Here is a 19,302-nt window from a genome sequence, read left to right on the forward strand (position 1 = left end):
GGAGGTAGGGTAGTCTAGTGGTTAGAGTGTAGAGGAGGTAGGTAGCCTAGTGGTTAGAGTGTAGAGGTGGCAGGGTAGCCTAGTGGTTAGAGTGTAGAGGAGGTAGGTAGTCCAGTGGTTAGAGTGTAGAGGAGGTAGGTCGTCTAGTGGTTAGAGTGTAGAGGAGGTAGGTAGCCTAGTGGTTAGAGTGTAGATGAGGTAGGTAGCCTAGTGGTTAGAGTGTAGAGGAGGTAGGTAGTCCAGTGGTTAGAGTGTAGAGGAGGTAGGTAGTCTAGTGGTTAGACACACACACACGCGCGCGCGCGCAGGTACGCATGCCACACACACACACACACACACACACACACACACACACACACACACACGCGCAGGTACACACACACACGCGCAGGTACACACACACACACACGTGCAGGTACGCACACACACACACACACGCGCAGGTACACACACACACACACACACACACACACACACACACACACACACACACACACACACACACACACACACACACACACACACACACACACACACACACACACACACACACACACACACACACACACACACACACTCTTTCCCCACAAACAACCATGAAGTCAGTCAAAATTGATCGAAAAACGGGCAACATTTCTAAGGGAGATTTCTCTTTTGTAGTCTGTAACCTATAGGCTACGGATCATTGGATTGGGACCAAACTGAATAGCCCACAGAGCTGAGGGGCGGAGAATCAGAGCTGAGGGGCGGAGAATCAGAGCTGAGGGGCGGAGAATCAGAGCTGAGGGGCGGAGAATCAGAGCTGGGGGGCGGAGAATCAGAGCTGAGGGGCGGAGAATCAGAGCTGAGGGGCGGGATCAGAAACACATCCATGCCTAATTAGCAAACGATTCCAAAACACTGAGACATATTGACGTTACATTCAATACAAATTACATGACCCTCCCCTGGACTAAATAAACAACATACTAAACCCTCCCCTTAAATGAGATGTAAAAAGCCCCCCCCTCCAGGTAACCTTTCTATATATTCCGATCCTTCCCTTAGAGAAAACATTTTTTTGCTCAGTGGATTTAGCGATTAGCATTATTGAGCTATAACACAATTCTGTTTTTGCAGTTCCACAAAATGAATATCACAGCATAGAAAACAACATGGAGCTGAGTCGTTGTTTTGGTTAACGTATGCAGAGTGAACCTCAGGCACAAGGCCTGTTTGAGTGACAGGGGGGGGGTGGGGCTTGGTGTGTTTGGGGAAGCGGTCAAAAGAGGAGACTGAGAGACTACTCTGTCAACTCCAGCAATAAATCTAAAGTTGTTGAAGACGGCTATGCGGCTATGCGGCTACGCGGCTATGCGGCTATGTGGCTACGTGGCTACGTGGCTACGTGGCTATGTGGCTATGTGGCCTTTTCCAAACATCACAGCCTTCCGCGATATAGGATATTGCGCATGTTAATATCGCAATTATTTAAAATGACGATTTGATGAAGAGGTTTAAATAAAACGACTCACCTATCGCCGTGGTGATGAAGGAGACAGTTTCTGTCTCTTTCCCGTCGTTGTAGAAGGCCAGGTGCCAGATGCCAGAGTCCATGTATTGGATTAAGCCGGTGTTGTGTGTGGTGACAGGGACCAGAGAGCGCTGCAGAGCCACAGGCCCCTCTACACCCCCACTCACGACCTCACCAGACAGCAGCCTCCGCCCATCCAGCAGCTCCACAAAGTCAAACTGGAGAGAGAGAGAGAGAGAGAGAGAGAGAGAGAGAGAGAGAGAGAGAGAGAGAGAGAGAGAGAGAAGAGAGAGAGAGAAGAGAGAGAGACAGAGAGAGAAAAGAGAGAGAGAGAGACAGAGCAGAGCGAGAGAGAGAGACAGAGCAGAGAGAGACAGAGAGAGAGAGAGAGAGAGAGAGAGAGAGAGAGAGAGAGAGAGAGAGAGAGAGAGAGAGAGAGAGAGAGAGAGAGAGAGAGAGAGAGAGAGCAGAGAGAGACAGAGCAGAGAGAGACAGAGAGAGAGAGAGAGAGAGAGAGAGAGACAGAGAGAGAAAAGAGAGAGAGAGACAGAGCAGAGAGAGACAGAGAGAGAGAGAGAGAGAGAGAGAGAGAGAGACAGAGAGACAGAGAGAGAGAAAGGAGAGAGAGACAGAGAGAGAGAAAGGGAGAGAGAGAGAGGACGGATCGATAGACAAAAAGTGTTGAGGGATTTTCACACAACTGAGCCAAACCGAGCCGTACTGAGCTGGCCTGGGTGGTCCATTCACCATAGTGGCTTGGGACCCATTTTCTGCAAAAAGAAAATAACAGAGACATCACAGTTTTGTTTTGGGTCGACACGATAGTGTGAAAAGGGGAATCAGACTAATGTGAAACTGCTGGGCTCCATATACAGCAGCTACTTCAACAGGAGAACATTACTGCTGGCCACGCATTCATAAATAACTAATTTCACAGAGACCAAACTCACACTAAACGAGACACATATTGGAAGGCTCGGTCCTAGGCCACTGACCAGGGCCCATAGTACACCATCTGGTTAAAAAGGGGTGTAATTTGGGACACAGATTGAATCAATCCACAGCTCAAACATCACAGCTTGAAATATTCCCTTTTCAAAACCACTCTTAAGAGATACAATTTTTTTTAAACAAATTAAAAGTGACTGCTTGCCCCGAAAAACATATGCAACCGATTTGTCTCAGAGTTGACTATCTAGAGCTATCGAGATAGGACTGTGATGTCCTCTCATCTGTCGAGATAGGACTGTGATGTCCTCTCATCTGTCTAGATAGGACTGTGATGTCCTCTCATCTGTCGAGATAGGACTGTGATGTCCTCTCATCTGTCGAGATAGGACTGTGATGTCCTCTCATCTGTCTAGATAGGACTGTGATGTCCTCCCATCTGTCTAGATAGGACTGTGATGTCCTCTCATCTGTCTAGATAGGACTGTGATGTCCTCTCATCTGTCTAGATAGGACTGTGATGTCCTCTCATCTGTCTAGATAGGACTGTGATGTCCTCTCATCTGTCGAGATAGGACTGTGATGTCCTCCCATCTGTCTAGATAGGACTGTGATGTCCTCTCATCTGTCTAGATAGGACTGTGATGTCCTCCCATCTGTCTAGATAGGACTGTGATGTCCTCTCATCTGTCTAGATAGGACTGTGATGTCCTCCCATCTGTCTAGATAGGACTGTGATGTCCTCTCATCTGTCTAGATAGGACTGTGATGTCCTCCCATCTGTCTAGATAGGACTGTGATGTCCTCCCATCTGTCTAGATAGGACTGTGATGTCCTCTCATCTGTCTAGATAGGACTGTGATGTCCTCTCATCTGTCTAGATAGGACTGTGATGTCCTCTCATCTGTCTAGATAGGACTGTGATGCCCAGCTCTCTCTCTCTCTCTTTCTCTCATTATGTCTCTCTCTCTCTCTCTCTCTCTCTCTCTCTCTCTCTCTCTCTCTCTCTCTCTCTCTCTCTCTCTCTCTCTCTCTCTCTCTCATTCTCAGTGTTTTTTTCATGTCTCTCTGCCTCTCTCACTGTCTTCCTCTCTCTTTCTGCATCTCTCTCTCTCTACTCTCTATCTATCTATCTCTCCCTCTCCTCTCTCTCTCCCTCTCCTCTCTCTCTCTACTCTCTATCTATCTATCTATCTATCTATCTCTCCCTCTCCTCTCTCTCTCTTTCTCATGCTCTCCTTCTCCCAATATCTCTTTTTCTCTCTCTACAACTTCCACTCTCTTAATCTCTCCCTCAATCTCTCCATCTCCCTCACTCCGTAATCAGTCACGGCAGAATAACTCTTTATTTATGTAAATATAGGACGGTCACACCTCCCCAGTAAAGGTTGATATATACCTGATATCTCTTTGTAGATCAGAGTGGAAGCGTGTGTCCTTATGTAGTGCACTACTTTCTACCACGGCCGATAGGGCTCAGATCAAAACTAGTGCACTATGTAGTGGATAGGTGAATTTTAGGACATAGCACACATGTTTTTAATGCTGTGGGTCCCTTGGTCTTTAACTCTGGTGCTGTATAGGTGATGTTTCTCCTTGCTGTCCCCAGTCCACCTGGCCGTGCTGCTGCTCCAGTTTCAACTGTTCTGCCTTATTATTATTCGACCATGCTGGTCATTTATGAACATTTGAACATCTTGGCCATGTTCTGTTATAATCTCCACCCGGCACAGCCAGAAGAGGACTGGTCACCCCACATCGCCTGTTTCCTCTCTAGGTTTCTTCCTAGGTTTTGGCATTTCTAGGGAGTTTTTCCTAGCCACCGTGCTTCTACACCTGCATTGCTTGCTGTTTGGGGTTTTAGGCGAGGTTTCTGTACAGGACTTTGAGATATCAGCTGATGTACGAAGGGCTATATAAATACATTTGATTTGATTTGATGTTTCAAAGAAACGGCCAAGAGGGAATCAACCATAAATCCTTCTGTAACACAATATTAATGCAGACAGATATTTATAAAGGTATGTATGTACATTCACTGAATGTTCAACAGCAGTCTGATACACAGATAATGGATGAGAACAGAAAATAAACCAAGTCTTTAGGAGAACAAATAATAATGAACAGAGGAAATAATTTAGGGTTAGTGAGTCACATCACGATCAGTAGCAGTAGCAGTGAGTCACATCACGATCAGTAGCAGTAGCAGTGAGTCACATCACGATCAGTAGCAGTAGCAGTGAGTCACATCACAATCAGTAGCAGTGAGTCACATCACGATCAGTAGCAGTAGCAGTGAGTCACATCACGATCAGTAGCAGTAGCAGTGAGTCACATCACGATCAGTAGCAGTGAGTCACATCACAATCAGTAGCAGTGAGTCACATCACGATCAGTAGCAGTGAGTCACATCACGATCAGTAGCAGTAGCAGTGAGTCACATCACGATCAGTAGCAGTGAGTCACATCACGATCAGTAGCAGTAGCAGTAGCAGTGAGTCACATCACGATCAGTAGCAGTGAGTCACATCACGATCAGTAGCAGTGAGTCACATCACGATCAGTAGCAGTGAGTCACATCACGATCAGTAGCAGTAGCAGTGAGTCACATCACGATCAGTAGCAGTGAGTCACATCACAATCAGTAGCAGTAGCAGTGAGTCACATCACGATCACTAGCAGTGAGTCACATCACGATCAGTAGCAGTGAGTCACATCACGATCAGTAGCAGTGAGTCACATCACGATCAGTAGCAGTGAGTCACATCACGATCAGTAGCAGTGAGTCACATCACGATCAGTAGCAGTGAGTCACATCACGATCAGTAGCAGTGAGTCACATCACGATCAGTAGCAGTGAGTCACATCACGATCAGTAGCAGTGAGTCACATCACGATCAGTAGCAGTGAGTCACATCACAATCAGTAGCAGTAGCAGTGAGTCACATCACGATCAGTAGCAGTGAGTCACATCACGATCAGTAGCAGTAGCAGTGAGTCACATCACGATCAGTAGCAGTAGCAGTGAGTCACATCACGATCAGTAGCAGTAGCAGTGAGTCACATCACGATCAGTAGCAGTAGCAGTAAGTCACATCACGATCAGTAGCAGTAGCAGTGAGTCACATCACGATCAGTAGCAGTAGCAGTGAGTCACATCACGATCAGTAGCAGTGAGTCACATCACAATCAGTAGCAGTGAGTCACATCACAATCAGTAGCAGTGAGTCACATCACGGTCAGTAGCAGTGAGTCACATCACAATCAGTAGCAGTGAGTCACATCACAATCAGTAGCAGTGAGTCACATCACGATCAGTAGCAGTAGCAGTGAGTCACATCACGATCAGTAGCAGTGAGTCACATCACGATCAGTAGCAGTGAGTCACATCACAATCAGTAGCAGTAGCAGTGAGTCACATCACAATCAGTAGCAGTGAGTCACATCACGATCAGTAGCAGTGAGTCACATCACGATCAGTAGCAGTGAGTCACATCACGATCAGTAGCAGTGAGTCACATCACGATCAGTAGCAGTAGCAGTGAGTCACATCACGATCAGTAGCAGTGAGTCACATCACAATCAGTAGCAGTAGCAGTGAGTCACATCACGATCAGTAGCAGTGAGTCACATCACGATCAGTAGCAGTGAGTCACATCACGATCAGTAGCAGTGAGTCACATCACGATCAGTAGCAGTGAGTCACATCACGATCAGTAGCAGTGAGTCACATCACGATCAGTAGCAGTGAGTCACATCACGATCAGTAGCAGTGAGTCACATCACGATCAGTAGCAGTGAGTCACATCACAATCAGTAGCAGTAGCAGTGAGTCACATCACGATCAGTAGCAGTGAGTCACATCACGATCAGTAGCAGTAGCAGTGAGTCACATCACGATCAGTAGCAGTAGCAGTGAGTCACATCACGATCAGTAGCAGTAGCAGTGAGTCACATCACGATCAGTAGCAGTAGCAGTGAGTCACATCACGATCAGTAGCAGTAGCAGTGAGTCACATCACGATCAGTAGCAGTAGCAGTGAGTCACATCACGATCAGTAGCAGTGAGTCACATCACAATCAGTAGCAGTAGCAGTGAGTCACATCACAATCAGTAGCAGTGAGTCACATCACAATCAGTAGCAGTAGCAGTGAGTCACATCACGATCAGTAGCAGTGAGTCACATCACAATCAGTAGCAGTGAGTCACATCACAATCAGTAGCAGTGAGTCACATCACGGTCAGTAGCAGTGAGTCACATCACAATCAGTAGCAGTGAGTCACATCACAATCAGTAGCAGTGAGTCACATCACGATCAGTAGCAGTAGCAGTGAGTCACATCACGATCAGTAGCAGTGAGTCACATCACAATCAGTAGCAGTGAGTCACATCACGGTCAGTAGCAGTGAGTCACATCACAATCAGTAGCAGTGAGTCACATCACAATCAGTAGCAGTGAGTCACATCACGATCAGTAGCAGTAGCAGTGAGTCAGATCACGATCATTAGCAGTGAGTCGCATCACGATCAGTAGCAGTGAGTCACATCACAATCAGTAGCAGTGAGTCACATCACAATCAGTAGCAGTGAGTCACATCACAATCAGTAGCAGTGAGTCACATCACGATCAGTAGCAGTGAGTCACATCACAATCAGTAGCAGTGAGTCACATCACGATCAGTAGCAGTGAGTCACATCACGATCAGTAGCAGTGAGTCACATCACGATCAGTAGCAGTGAGTCACATCACGATCAGTAGCAGTGAGTCACATCACGATCAGTAGCAGTGAGTCACATCACGATCAGTAGCAGTGAGTCACATCACGATCAGTAGAAGTGAGTCACATCACGATCAGTAGCAGTGAGTCACATCACAATCAGTAGCAGTGAGTCACAGCACAATCAGTAGCAGTGAGTCACAGCACAATCAGTAGCAGTGAGTCACAGCACAATCAGTAGCAGTGAGTCACAGCACAATCAGTAGCAGTGAGTCACATCACAATCAGTAGCAGTGAGTTGGGAAGTAAATCATGAAGACATAGACAGTGTGAGATTAAAAAGAAGGTGAATGTCTGTCTGTCTGTCTGTCTGTCTGTCTGTCTGTCTGTCTGTCTGTCTGTCTGTCTGTCTGTCTGTCTGTCTGTCTGTCTGTCTGTCTGTCTGTCTGTCTGTCTGTCTGTCTGTCTGGTTCGTCCGTCAGTACCCACCTGTGTATGAGAGGGTGGCAGGCCTCTCCTGCCGTAGATCCCCACCAGGGCATCTTTGCCTAAAGACACGTTGAACTTGAGGTACATGGAGTGGTCTACGAAGACCTGAGACCTCCAGAAGGCTCCCGGGGGTATCTGCTGGGCAACCTTACGACCCACGTCAATCTCCCCCATGTCTATGAAGCTGTCATCTGGGAACAGGCTGTCCACTTTACCTGCATCACAGTAAAGTGGACAGAACAGTGAATCAGTCAATGAACAAAGCCACCCCCCCCACCACCCCTAAAGTTATAAGGACTAAAGACATCTACACTATATGGCCCTTATGAGGACTAAAGACATCTACACTATAATGGCCCTTATGAGGACTAAAGACATCTACACTATATGGCCCTTATGAGGACTAAAGACATCTACACTATATGGCCCTTATGAGGACTAAAGACATCTATCTACACTATATGGCCCTTATGAGGACTAAAGACATCTACACAAGTTGAGCTAGTTGAGCTAGATGAGTTAGATTAGCTAATTGAGTTAGACCAGCTAATTGAGTTAGATGAGATAGTTGAGCAAGTTGAGCTAGTTGAGTTAGATGAGCTAGTTGAGTTAGACGAGCTAGTTGATTAGATGAGCTAGTTGTGTTAGATGAGCTTGTTGAGCTAGTTGAGTTAGTTGAGCTAGTTAAGCTAGTTGAGTTAGTTGAGCTAGATGAGCTAGTTGAGCTAGTTAAGCTAGATGAGTTAGATGAGCTAGTTGAGCGAGATGAGCTAGATGAGTTAGATGAGCTAGATGAGCTAGTTGAGCTAGTTGAGCTAGATGAGCTAGTTGAGTTAGTTGAGTTAGATTAGTTAGTTGAGCTAGTTGAGTTAGATGAGCTAGTTGAGCTAGTTGAGTTAGATGAGCTAGTTGAGTTAGATTAGCTAGTTGAGCTAGTTAAGCTAGATGAGTTAGATGAGCTAGTTGAGCTAGTTGAGCGAGATGAGCTAGATGAGTTAGATGAGCAAGATTGAGCTAGTTGAGCTAGTTGAGCTAGATGAGCTAGTTGAGTTAGATTAGTTAGTTGAGCTAGCTTGCTGTGCATTGTTCCAGTGCAAATACACCATTGAAAGTGAGGAGAGACAAGTATCACCTTGGCTCATAGAGGACTCTAGAGAACTCTAGTGAGGACAGACGAGTATCATCTTGGCTCATAGAGGACTCTAGAGAACTCTAGTGAGGAGAGACGAGTATCACCTTGGCTCATAGAGGACTCTAGAGAACTCTAGTGAGGAGAGACGAGTATCACCTTGGCTCATAGAGGACTATAGAGAACTCTAGTGAGGAGAGACAAGTATCATCTCGGCTCATAGAGGACTCTAGTGAGGAGAGACGAGTATCATCTTGGCTCATAGAGGACTCTAGTCTAGTGAGGAGAGACGAGTATCATCTCGGCTCATAGAGGACTCTAGTGAGGAGAGACGAGTATCACCTTGGCTCATAGAGGACTCTAGAGAACTCTAGTGAGGAGAGACGAGTATCATCTCGGCTCGTAGAGGACTCTAGAGAACTCTAGTGAGGAGAGACGAGTATCACCTTGGCTCGTAGAGGACTCTAGAGAACTCTAGTGAGGAGAGACGAGTATCATCTCGGCTTATAGAGGACTCTAGTGAGGAGAGACGAGTATCATCTTGGCTCATAGAGGACTATAGAGAACTCTAGTGAGGAGAGACGAGTATCACCTTGGCTCATAGAGGACTCTAGAGAACTCTAGTGAGGAGAGACGAGTATCACCTTGGCTCATAGAAGACTATAGAGGACTCTAGTACCCAAAAGTATGTTTTAGCGGTGAGGACTTTCTCCATTTTGAAGTAGTCAACATAATTCCATCCAGCTCAACATTCCATAACTACAGGGGGCAGTAACAACACCAACATTGTCTTTAAACCTGTTCCGACAACACCCTGCAGGGGGCAGTATGCACACTTTCAGTTTGCTTATCAACTCACAGAAGTAGTAGAAGAAGAGCATGGAGTACATCAAAATGGAGATGGCCTGAATGGCGCTGCACGTACGATCACAGACGCCGTAATGGGACAGATGTAATTGTGATCTCTACACATCGCTATGGTTTTATCGTGACACCGCCGCACTGTAAGGCACAATTATAAAACCATAACTATTGATTTACCTTCAACTGTGGCTGCCACTCATGGCCTAAAGTAGCACAGTGTGTGTTTGTATGTGTGTGTGTGTGTGTGTGTGTGTGTGTGTGTGTGTGTGTGTGTGTGTGTGTGTGTGTGTGTGTGTGTGTGTGTGTGTGTGTGTGTGTGTGTGTGTGTGTGTGTGTGTGTGTGTGTGTGTGTGTGTGTGTGTGTGTGTATGTGTGTGTGTGCATGCCTGTTGTTACATGGAAGCTCTGGGAATTATTTACACGGATCAATTTTGACTGCTGTCTATAGACTATACTGGAGAGGAGAGGGGTGGAGGAGAGGAGAAGGAGAAGGAGAAGGAGAAGGAGAGGAGAGGAGAGTAGAGGAGAGGAGAGGAGAGGAGAGGAGAGGGAGAGGAGGGAGGAGGAGGAGGAGGAGGAGGAGGGAGTGGAGGGGAGTGGGTGGAGGAGTGGAGTGGAGGAGTGGGTGGAGTGGAGGGAGTGGGTGGAGGGTGGTGGAGTGGAGGAGGGAGGAGGGAGTGGAGTGGAGGAGTGGGTGGGTGGGGGAGGAGTGGGAGTGGAGTGGAGTGGAGGAGGGAGGGAGGGAGTGGAGGGTGGAGGGGAGTGGAGTGGAGGAGTGGGGTGGGAGTGAAGTGGGGTGGAGTGGAGGAGTGGAGTGGAGGAGTGGAGGAGTGGAGGAGTGGAGTGGAGTGGAGGAGTGGAGGAGTGGAGTGGAGTGGAGTGGGGTGGAGTGGAGTGGAGTGGAGGAGTGGAGGAGTGGAGTGGAGTGGAGTGGAGGAGTGGAGTGAAGTGGGGTGGAGGAGTGGAGTGGAGTGGTGGAGTGGAGTGAAGTGGGGTGGAGGAGTGGAGTGGATTGGAGGAGTGGAGTGGAGTGGAGGAGTGGAGTGGAGGAGTGGAGTGGGGTGGAGGAGTGGAGTGGAGAAGTGAAGTGGAGTGGAGGAGTGGAGTGGAGTGGAGGAGTGGAGTGGAGGAGTGGAGTGGAGGGGAGGAGTGGAGGAGTGGAGTGGAAGAGTGGAGTGGAGGAGTGGAATGGAGGAGTGGAGTGGAGTGGAGTGGAGGAGGGAGTGGAGTGGAGTGGAGGAGTGGAGTGGAGTGAAGTGGGGTGGAGTGGAGGAGTGGAGTGGAGTGGAGGAGTGGAGTGGAGGAGTGGAGTGGAGGAGTGGAGGAGTGGAGTGGAGGAGTGGAGTGGGGTGGAGTAGAGTGGAGTGGAGTGGAGGAGTGGAGTGGAGTAGAGGAGAGGAGGGAGTGGAGGAGTGGAGGAGAGGAGTGGAGAGGAGTGGTGGAGTAGAGGAGTTGAGTGGAGGAGTGGAGTGGAGGAGGAGGGAGTGGAGTAGAGTGGAGTGGAGGAGTGGAGTGGAGTAGAGTGGAGTGGAGTGGAGGAGTGGAGTGGAGTGGAGGGAGGAGATGAGAGGAGTGGAGAGGTGGAGGAGAGGAGAGGAGTAGAGGAGTGGAGGAGTGGAGGAGAGGAGGAGAGGAGAAGAGGAGAGGAGTGGAGGAGAGGAGGAGAGGAGAAGAGGAGAGGAGTGGAGGAGAGGAGTGGAGGAGTGTAAACTGTCCTAAAGTCGCCGTAGCTGAGATAGTTGGTTGTTGGTACCATGGGGTTAGTACATGCTTTCTTCTTGTGCCAGGGAACGGAAGGGACGACAAACCAGGCCAAACCAGACTAAGACGGAAGAGAGGAGATGAAAGGAGTGAATCCGTTCTGAAGGGGACAGAGAGAGGGAGCTAATCCCCTACAGCAGCCCCTGGATCTGCCGTCCCTGAAGACACACACTTTCCTCTCCTCTCCTCTCCTCCTCCTCTCTCTCCCTCCCTTCTCCTCTTCCCTTCCCTTCCCTCCCTTCTCCTCTTCCCTTCCCTCTCCTCTCCTCTCCTCTCCTCTCCTCTCCTCTCCTCTCCTCTCCTCTCCTCCTCTCCCTCTCCTCTCCTCTCCCCCTCTCCTCTTCCCTCCTCTCCTCTTCCATCCTCTCCTCTCCCTTCTCCTCCTCTCCTCTCCTCTCCTCTCCTCTCCTCTCCTCTCCTCTCCTCTCCTCTCCTCTCCTCTCCTCTCCTCTCCTCTCCTCTCCTCTCCTCTCCTCTCCTCTCCTCTCCTCTCCTCTCCCTTCCACTCCTCTCCTCTTCCCTCCACTCCTCCTCTCCCTCCCCACTTACAGTGTCTTCCATTGGATTACATTGAAGATCCTTCTGTTTGTCTACATACCACAGGGACAGCTGGGACAATGTGGACTTGGTTGTTTTCCCGAAATGCCACTTAGCAACTTGGAAGTTTTGGAAAACTTTGCAAAGAAAAGCATTGGCATTCTTTATGATCAATCATGGCATTTTGAAAATGAATCAAATGGGACTCAAGTCAGATCAAACATTTAACATGAATTTTAACTTCTCATTTCAACTTCAACTTTCAAAATGTCTTATTTTTCCTTGTGTACAGTGACAGGATGTCGAGGCACAGATCTGGGGAAGGGTACCAAAACATTTCTTCAGCATTGAAGGTCACCAATGTTTGTTTTTTCAGCAGCAGGGACTGGGAGACTGGTCAGGATCAAGAACAAGTTGAACGGAGCAAAGTACAGAGAGATCCAGAACGCTCAGGACCTCAGACTGGGGCGAAGGTTCAACATCCAACAAGACAACGACCCTAAGCACACAGCGAAGGCAACACAGGAGTGGCTTTGGGACAAGTCTCTGAATGTCCTTGAGTGGCCCAGCCAGAGCCCTGACTTGAACCCGATCGAATATCTCTGGAGAGATCTTAAAATAGCTGTGCAGCAAAACTCCCCATCAACCTGACAGAGCTTGAGAGGATCTGCAGAGAAGAATGGGAGAAACTCTCCAAATACAGGTGTGCCAAGCTTGTAGCGTCAAACACAAGAAGACTGGAGGCTGTAATCGCTGCCAAAGATGCTTCAACAAAGTACTGAGTAAAGGGTCTGAATACTTGCGATGAATACTATACTATATATAAATGTGATATTTATTTATTTTCATTACCAAACTTTTTTTTCAAATACCCCATAGTCATTATGGGGTATTGTGATGTCATTATGGGGTATTGTGATGTTATTGTGGGGTATTGTGATGTCATTATGGGGTATTGTGATGACATTGTGGGGTATTGTGATGTCATTATGGGTTATTGTGATGTCATTGTGGGGTATTGTGATGTCATTATGGGGTATTGTGATATCATTATGGGTTATTGTGATGTCATTATGGGTATTGTGATGTCATTATGGGGTATTGTGTGTAGATGGATGAGGGGAAAAACGATTTAATAAATTCTAGAATAAGGCTGTAACATAACAAAATGTGGAAAAAGTCAAGGGGTCTGAATACTTTCCTGAAGGCACTGAATACCCATGTGTCTGTTATACCAGATAAAACAAATGTTTTATTTTATTTAACCTTTATTTAACCAGGTAGGCTAGTTGAGAACACCTTTATTTAACCAGGTAGGCTAGTTGAGAACACCTTTATTTAACCAGGTAGGCTAGTTGAGAACACCTTTATATAACCAGGTAGGCTAGTTGAGAACACCTTTATTTAACCAGGTAGGCTAGTTGAGAACACCTATATTTAACCAGGTAGGCTAGTTGAGAACACCTTTATATAACCAGGTAGGCTAGTTGAGAACACCTTTATTTAACCAGGTAGGCTAGTTGAGAACACCTTGAGAACACCTTCATTTAACCAGGTAGGCTAGTTGAGAACACCTTTATTTAACCAGGTAGGCTAGTTGAGAACACCTTCATTTAACCAGGTAGGCTAGTTGAGAACACCTTTATTTAACCAGGTAGGCTAGTTGAGAACACCTTCATTTAACCAGGTAGGCTAGTTGAGAACACCTTTATTTAACCAGGTAGGCTAGTTGAGAACACCTTTATTTAACCAGGTAGGCTAGTTGAGAACACCTTTATTTAACCAGGTAGGCTAGTTGAGAACACCTTCATTTAACCAGGTAGGCTAGTTGAGAACACCTTTATTTAACCAGGTAGGCTAGTTGAGAACACCTTTATTTAACCAGGTAGGCCAGTTGAGAACACCTTTATTTAACCAGGTAGGCTAGTTGAGAACACCTTCTCATTTAACCAGGTAGGCTGAGAACACCTGGCCAAGATATTTAACCAGGTAGGCAGTTGAGAACAGATTTAACCAGGTAGGCTAGTTGACACAGATTTAACCAGGTAGAGTTGAAACACAAACATACAGTCAATAACACAGTGGAAATATAAGTCTATATATACAATGTGAGCAAAAGAGGTGAGATAAATGTGAGATGTACGTGTAAGATAAGCTCATCTCCTTAGGCTAGTTGAGAACACCTTCTTTAACCAGGTGGCTAGTTGGGAACAGCTCCAGGCCAGTGTTGCCCATGGGTGGCAGGCTGAGGTCGGTAGGTAGGGGCAGGCCACTGGTGTTGTCCTCCGACAGCTGGGACATCTGTCCCTGCATGGGCTGTAGGTGCCAGTTCAGACCGAACAGGTGCATGGCTTCAACAGAACAGACATAGAGAGAATGAATCCCAACATGATATGACTAGGCAATAACTGTTGTTAAGGTACTGAGCTACAACGAGACCACACAAAGCACAGTCAGTCCGAGGGATGTTAAGGTACTGAGCTACAACGAGACCACACAAAGCACAGTCAGTCCGAGGTGATGTTAAGGTACTGAGCTACAACGAGACCACACAAAGCACAGTCAGTCCGAGGGATGTTAAGGTACTGAGCTACAACGAGACCACACAAAGCACAGTCAGTCCGAGGGATGCTAAGGTACTGAGCTACAACGAGACCACACAAAGCACAGTCAGTCCGAGGGATGTTAAGGTACTGAGCTACAACGAGACCACACAAAGCACAGTCAGTCCGAGGGATGTTAAGGTACTGAGCTACAACGAGACCACACAAAGCACAGTCAGTCCGAGGGATGTTAAGGTACTGAGCTACAACGAGACCACACAAAGCACAGTCAGTCCGAGGGATGTTAAGGTACTGAGCTACAACGAGACCACACAAAGCACAGTCAGTCCGAGGGATGTTAAGGTACTGAGCTACAACGAGACCACACAAAGCACAGTCAGTCCGAGGGATGTTAAGGTACTGAGCTACAACGAGACCACACAAAGCACAGTCAGTCCGAGGGATGTTAAGGTACTGAGCTACAACGAGACCACACAAAGCACAGTCAGTCCGAGGGATGTTAAGGTACTGAGCTACAACGAGACCACACAAAGCACAGTCAGTCCGAGGGATGTTAAGGTACTGAGCTAAAACGAGACCACACAAAGCACAGTCAGTCCGAGGGATGTTAAGGTACTGAGCTACAACGAGACCACACAAAGCACAGTCAGTCCGAGGGATGTTAAGGTACTGAGCTACAACGAGACCACACAAAGCACAGTCAGTCCGAGGGATGTTAAGGTACTGAGCTACAACGAGACCACACAAAGCACAGTCAGTCCGAGGGATGTTAAGGTACTGAGCTACAACGAGACCACACAAAGCACAGTCAGTCCGAGGGATGTTAAGGTACTGAGCTACAACGAGACCACACAAAGCACAGTCAGTCCGAGGGATGTTAAGGTACTGAGCTACAACGAGACCACACAAAGCACAGTCAGTCCGAGGGATGTTAAGGTACTGAGCTACAACGAGACCACACAAAGCACAGTCAGTCCGAGGGATGTTAAGGTACTGAGCTACAACGAGACCACACAAAGCACAGTCAGTCCGAGGGATGCCCTAAACGTCCTGAAGTTTCTCCTTTTTTGGGTTCATCTACATGTTGAAGATATTTCTTCAGATGTGAAAATAGTTTTGGTTGGTCTAATCAAGCGATTGCCCAACCAGAGATAACTAAGCATGGACCGTTGTTGATTTCGAAGGGTACTGATGTTCGTAACCTATAGGCTAGAGACTGTAGAAACCCATGGGGTTACAAAACAACACTAAAAAGTGATAGCTCTGACAAAGAAGCGTGTCTTCTGAAACCCACAATGCAATTCACTTTAGAAGCTTGTCTTCTGAAACCCACAATGCAATTCACTTTAGAAGCTTGTCTTCTGAAACCCACAATGCAATTCACTTTAGAAGCTTGTCTTCTGAAACCCACAATGCAATTCACTTTAGAAGCGTGTCTTCTGAAACCCACAATGCAATTCACTTTAGAAGCGTGTCTTCTGAAACCCACAATGCAATTCACTTTAGAAGCGTGTCTTCTGAAACCCACAATGCAATTCACTTTAGAAGCGTGTCTTCTGAAACCCACAATGCAATTCACTTTAGAAGCGTGTCTTCTGAAACCCACAATGCAATTCACTTTAGAAGCGTGTCTTCTGAAACCCACAATGCAATTCACTTTAGAAGCGTGTCTTCTGAAACCCACAATGCAATTCACTTTAGAAGCGTGTCTTCTGAAACCTACAATGCAATTCACTTTAGAAGCTTGTCTTCTGAAACCCACAATGCAATTCACTTTAGAAGCTTGTCTTCTGAAACCCACAATGCAATTCACTTTAGAAGCTTGTCTTCTGAAACCCACAATGCAATTCACTTTAGAAGCGTGTCTTCTGAAACCCACAATGCAATTCACTTTAGAAGCTTGTCTTCTGAAACCCACAATGCAATTCACTTTAGAAGCTTGTCTTCTGAAACCCACAATGCAATTCACTTTAGAAGCGTGTCTTCTGAAACCCACAATGCAATTCACTTTACAAGCTTGTCTTCTGAAACCCACAATGCAATTCACTTTAGAAGCTTGTCTTCTGAAACCCACAATGCAATTCACTTTAGAAGCGTGTCTTCTGAAACCCACAATGCAATTCACTTTACAAGCTTGTCTTCTGAAACCCACAATGCAATTCACTTTAGAAGCTTGTCTTCTGAAACCCACAATGCAATTCACTTTAGACGGGAACTAAGCTGTCGTCCTGAATCCTTCTTTAATAACAATGACTGTGTGAATGTTGACTTGGTGACCTCTCGAGCTGACATCTCTCTATATGAATGACACGCCAACATAACCAGGTCAAAGGTCACAATGTAAAACAATACAGTAGTTTAATGGTTAATGTTGCCATTCTGTCAGAAATGCTGATCAGGTAACATCTAACAGGAGAGTGAAACCAGACGTCATAAACCCTGAGGACAGATCTGTCATGGCCTAAATAACACCCTATTCCCTATCAAAAGTACTGCACTACGTAGGGTATAGGGTGTGATTTGAGACACCACCCCCCCACACCCTGATGTGCCCAAACAGAACACAGCCTTGGTGTAGCTCTCGGCTCGTTCCCCCCAGGACCCTGCTATTCTTCTCATCACCATTACCTTACTAATTCATACAATGCTGAGGTAAAGATACAAGAGAAGAACCCAGTCAGCAGGAAGAACAGAGGAGGAGGAGGAGAGGAGAGAAAAGGAACTGGTTGAATGGGGAGGGCGTGGAACGACCCAGTCAGCAGGAAGACCAGGAGAGGAGAAGAGGAGAGGAACTGGTTGAATGGGGAGGGCGTGGAACGACCCAGTCAGCAGGAAGAAGAGGAGAGGAGAAGAGGAGAGGAGGGGAGAGGAGAGGAGAGGAGAGGAGAGGAGGGGAGGGGAGAGGACAGGACAGGACAGGACAGGAGAGAATAGGGAGGGCGTGGAACGACCCAGTCAGCAGGAAGACCAGGAGAGGAGAGGAGAGGAGGGGAGAGGAGAGGAGAGGAGGGGAGGGGAGAGGAGGGGAGGGGAGAGGACAGGACAGGACAGGACAGGACAGGAGAGGAGAGAATAGGGAGGGCGTGGAACGACCCAGTCAGCAGGAAGACCAGGAGAGACAGAAATGAGAGGAGGGGAGAGGAGAGGAGAGGAGAGGAGAGGAGAGGAGAGGAGGGGAGGGGAGAGGACAGGACAGGACAGGACAGGAGAGGAGAGAATAGGGAGGGCGTGGAATGACCCAGTCAGCAGGAAGACCAGGAGAGGAGAGGAGAGGAGAGGAGAGGAGAGGAGAGGAGAGGAGAGGAGAGGAGAGGAGAGGAGAGGAGAGGAGAGGAGAGGAGAGGTAGAGGAGAGGAGAGGAGAGAGGAGAGGAGCTGGTTGAATTGGGGAGGGTATGGAAGGTGTGGTGCCCATTGAGACATACACCGATTTATGACAAAATCACACTGTTATGATGTCCGCTCAGGAAGGTCACTAACAACCTGTGGTAGTGACACGGTGTGTGTGTTAATTACAAACTAAAACACAATCAGTAGACAAAATAGATGAATTAAATGATCCATTTATCCATCCATCCATCCATCCATCCCATCCATCCATCCATCCATCCATCCATCCATCCATTCATTCATTCATTCATTCATTCATTCATCCATCCATCCATTCATTCATCCATCCATCCATTCATCCATCCATCCATCCATCCATCCATCCATTAATTAATTAATTAATCCATCCATCCATCCATCCATCCATCCATCCATCCATCCATCAGTGCTTTACAACCAGGGGACGTTGGCTTGACTTGCTATTCCAGATTCTGGCATTAGCTCCAAACGAGCAGCTAAAACCCATTATGTGTCTGATTCCAGATGTAATCTGGCCAAGTTGAGATGAACACATTCATAAATGAACATCATCCTCTCTCGTCACCGTGGTAACCTCTTCTGTTAAATACAGATCGAGAAGAGAGACCAATAATACCCTGGCTGATTCCTCCATCCTAGGCTGGTCCCAGATCTGTTTGGTCCCAGATCCACGACAATGACCATAGGAGTTGGCTAGACAGCACAAACAGATCTGGGACCAGGCTAGTCTTATTGACACCAATGACCATAGGAGTTGGCTAAACAGCACAAACAGATCTGGGACCAGGCTAGTCTTATTGACACCAATGACCATAGGAGTTGGCTAGACAGCACAAACAGATCTGGGATCAGGTTAGGTTTGTCCATTAAGGTCCTGCTATATCGAGGCAGAACAGTTCTTCTTGCTTTCTTAAGTCAAAATATTTCCTTAAATCTTTACTGTAAAATATAAATGAAGTGGTGTTTTAAAAGTAACAGGACATATGGTGAGAGGCTGGGTGACAGGTTCTGTCTCTGTGAGAGAGATTCTGTTCCTGGGTGACAGGTTCTGTCTCTGTGAGAGAGATTCTGTTCCTGGGTGACAGGTTCTGTTTCTGTGAGAGAGATTCTGACCCTGGGTGACAGGTTCTGTCTCTGTGAGAGAGATTCTGACCCTGGGTGACAGGTTCTGTCTCTGTGAGAGATTCTGACCCTGGGTGACAGGTTCTGTCTCTGAGAGAGATTCTGACCCTGGGTGACAGGTTCTGTCTCTGTGAGAGATATTCTGTTCCTGGGTGACAGGTTCTGTCCCTGGGTGAGAGATTCTGTCTCTGTGAGAGAGATTCTGACTCTGGGTGACAGGTTCTGACCCTGGGTGACAAGTTCTGTCTCTGTGAGAGAGATTCTGGCCCTGGGTGACAGGTTCTGTC

General features: G+C 47.2%; 1 protein-coding gene across 1 annotated transcript in view; it reads right to left on the reverse strand.

Moving 5' to 3' along the window:
• Positions 1 to 19,302, reverse strand: part of tenm4 (teneurin transmembrane protein 4) — a 484,585-nt gene that overhangs the window by 280,827 nt on the left and 184,456 nt on the right. Inside the window, exons 6-7 of the mRNA XM_046293604.1 lie at positions 7,671 to 7,861; positions 1,515 to 1,731 (exon numbers count right to left, since the gene is read on the reverse strand). Coding sequence (XP_046149560.1) covers positions 1,515 to 1,731; positions 7,671 to 7,861 — 408 coding nt within the window. The remainder of the gene's footprint in view (positions 1 to 1,514; positions 1,732 to 7,670; positions 7,862 to 19,302) is intronic.

The sequence above is a fragment of the Oncorhynchus gorbuscha genome, linkage group LG13 (genome assembly GCF_021184085.1).
Source record: "Oncorhynchus gorbuscha isolate QuinsamMale2020 ecotype Even-year linkage group LG13, OgorEven_v1.0, whole genome shotgun sequence".
In the NCBI taxonomy this organism is placed as follows: domain Eukaryota; kingdom Metazoa; phylum Chordata; class Actinopteri; order Salmoniformes; family Salmonidae; genus Oncorhynchus; species Oncorhynchus gorbuscha.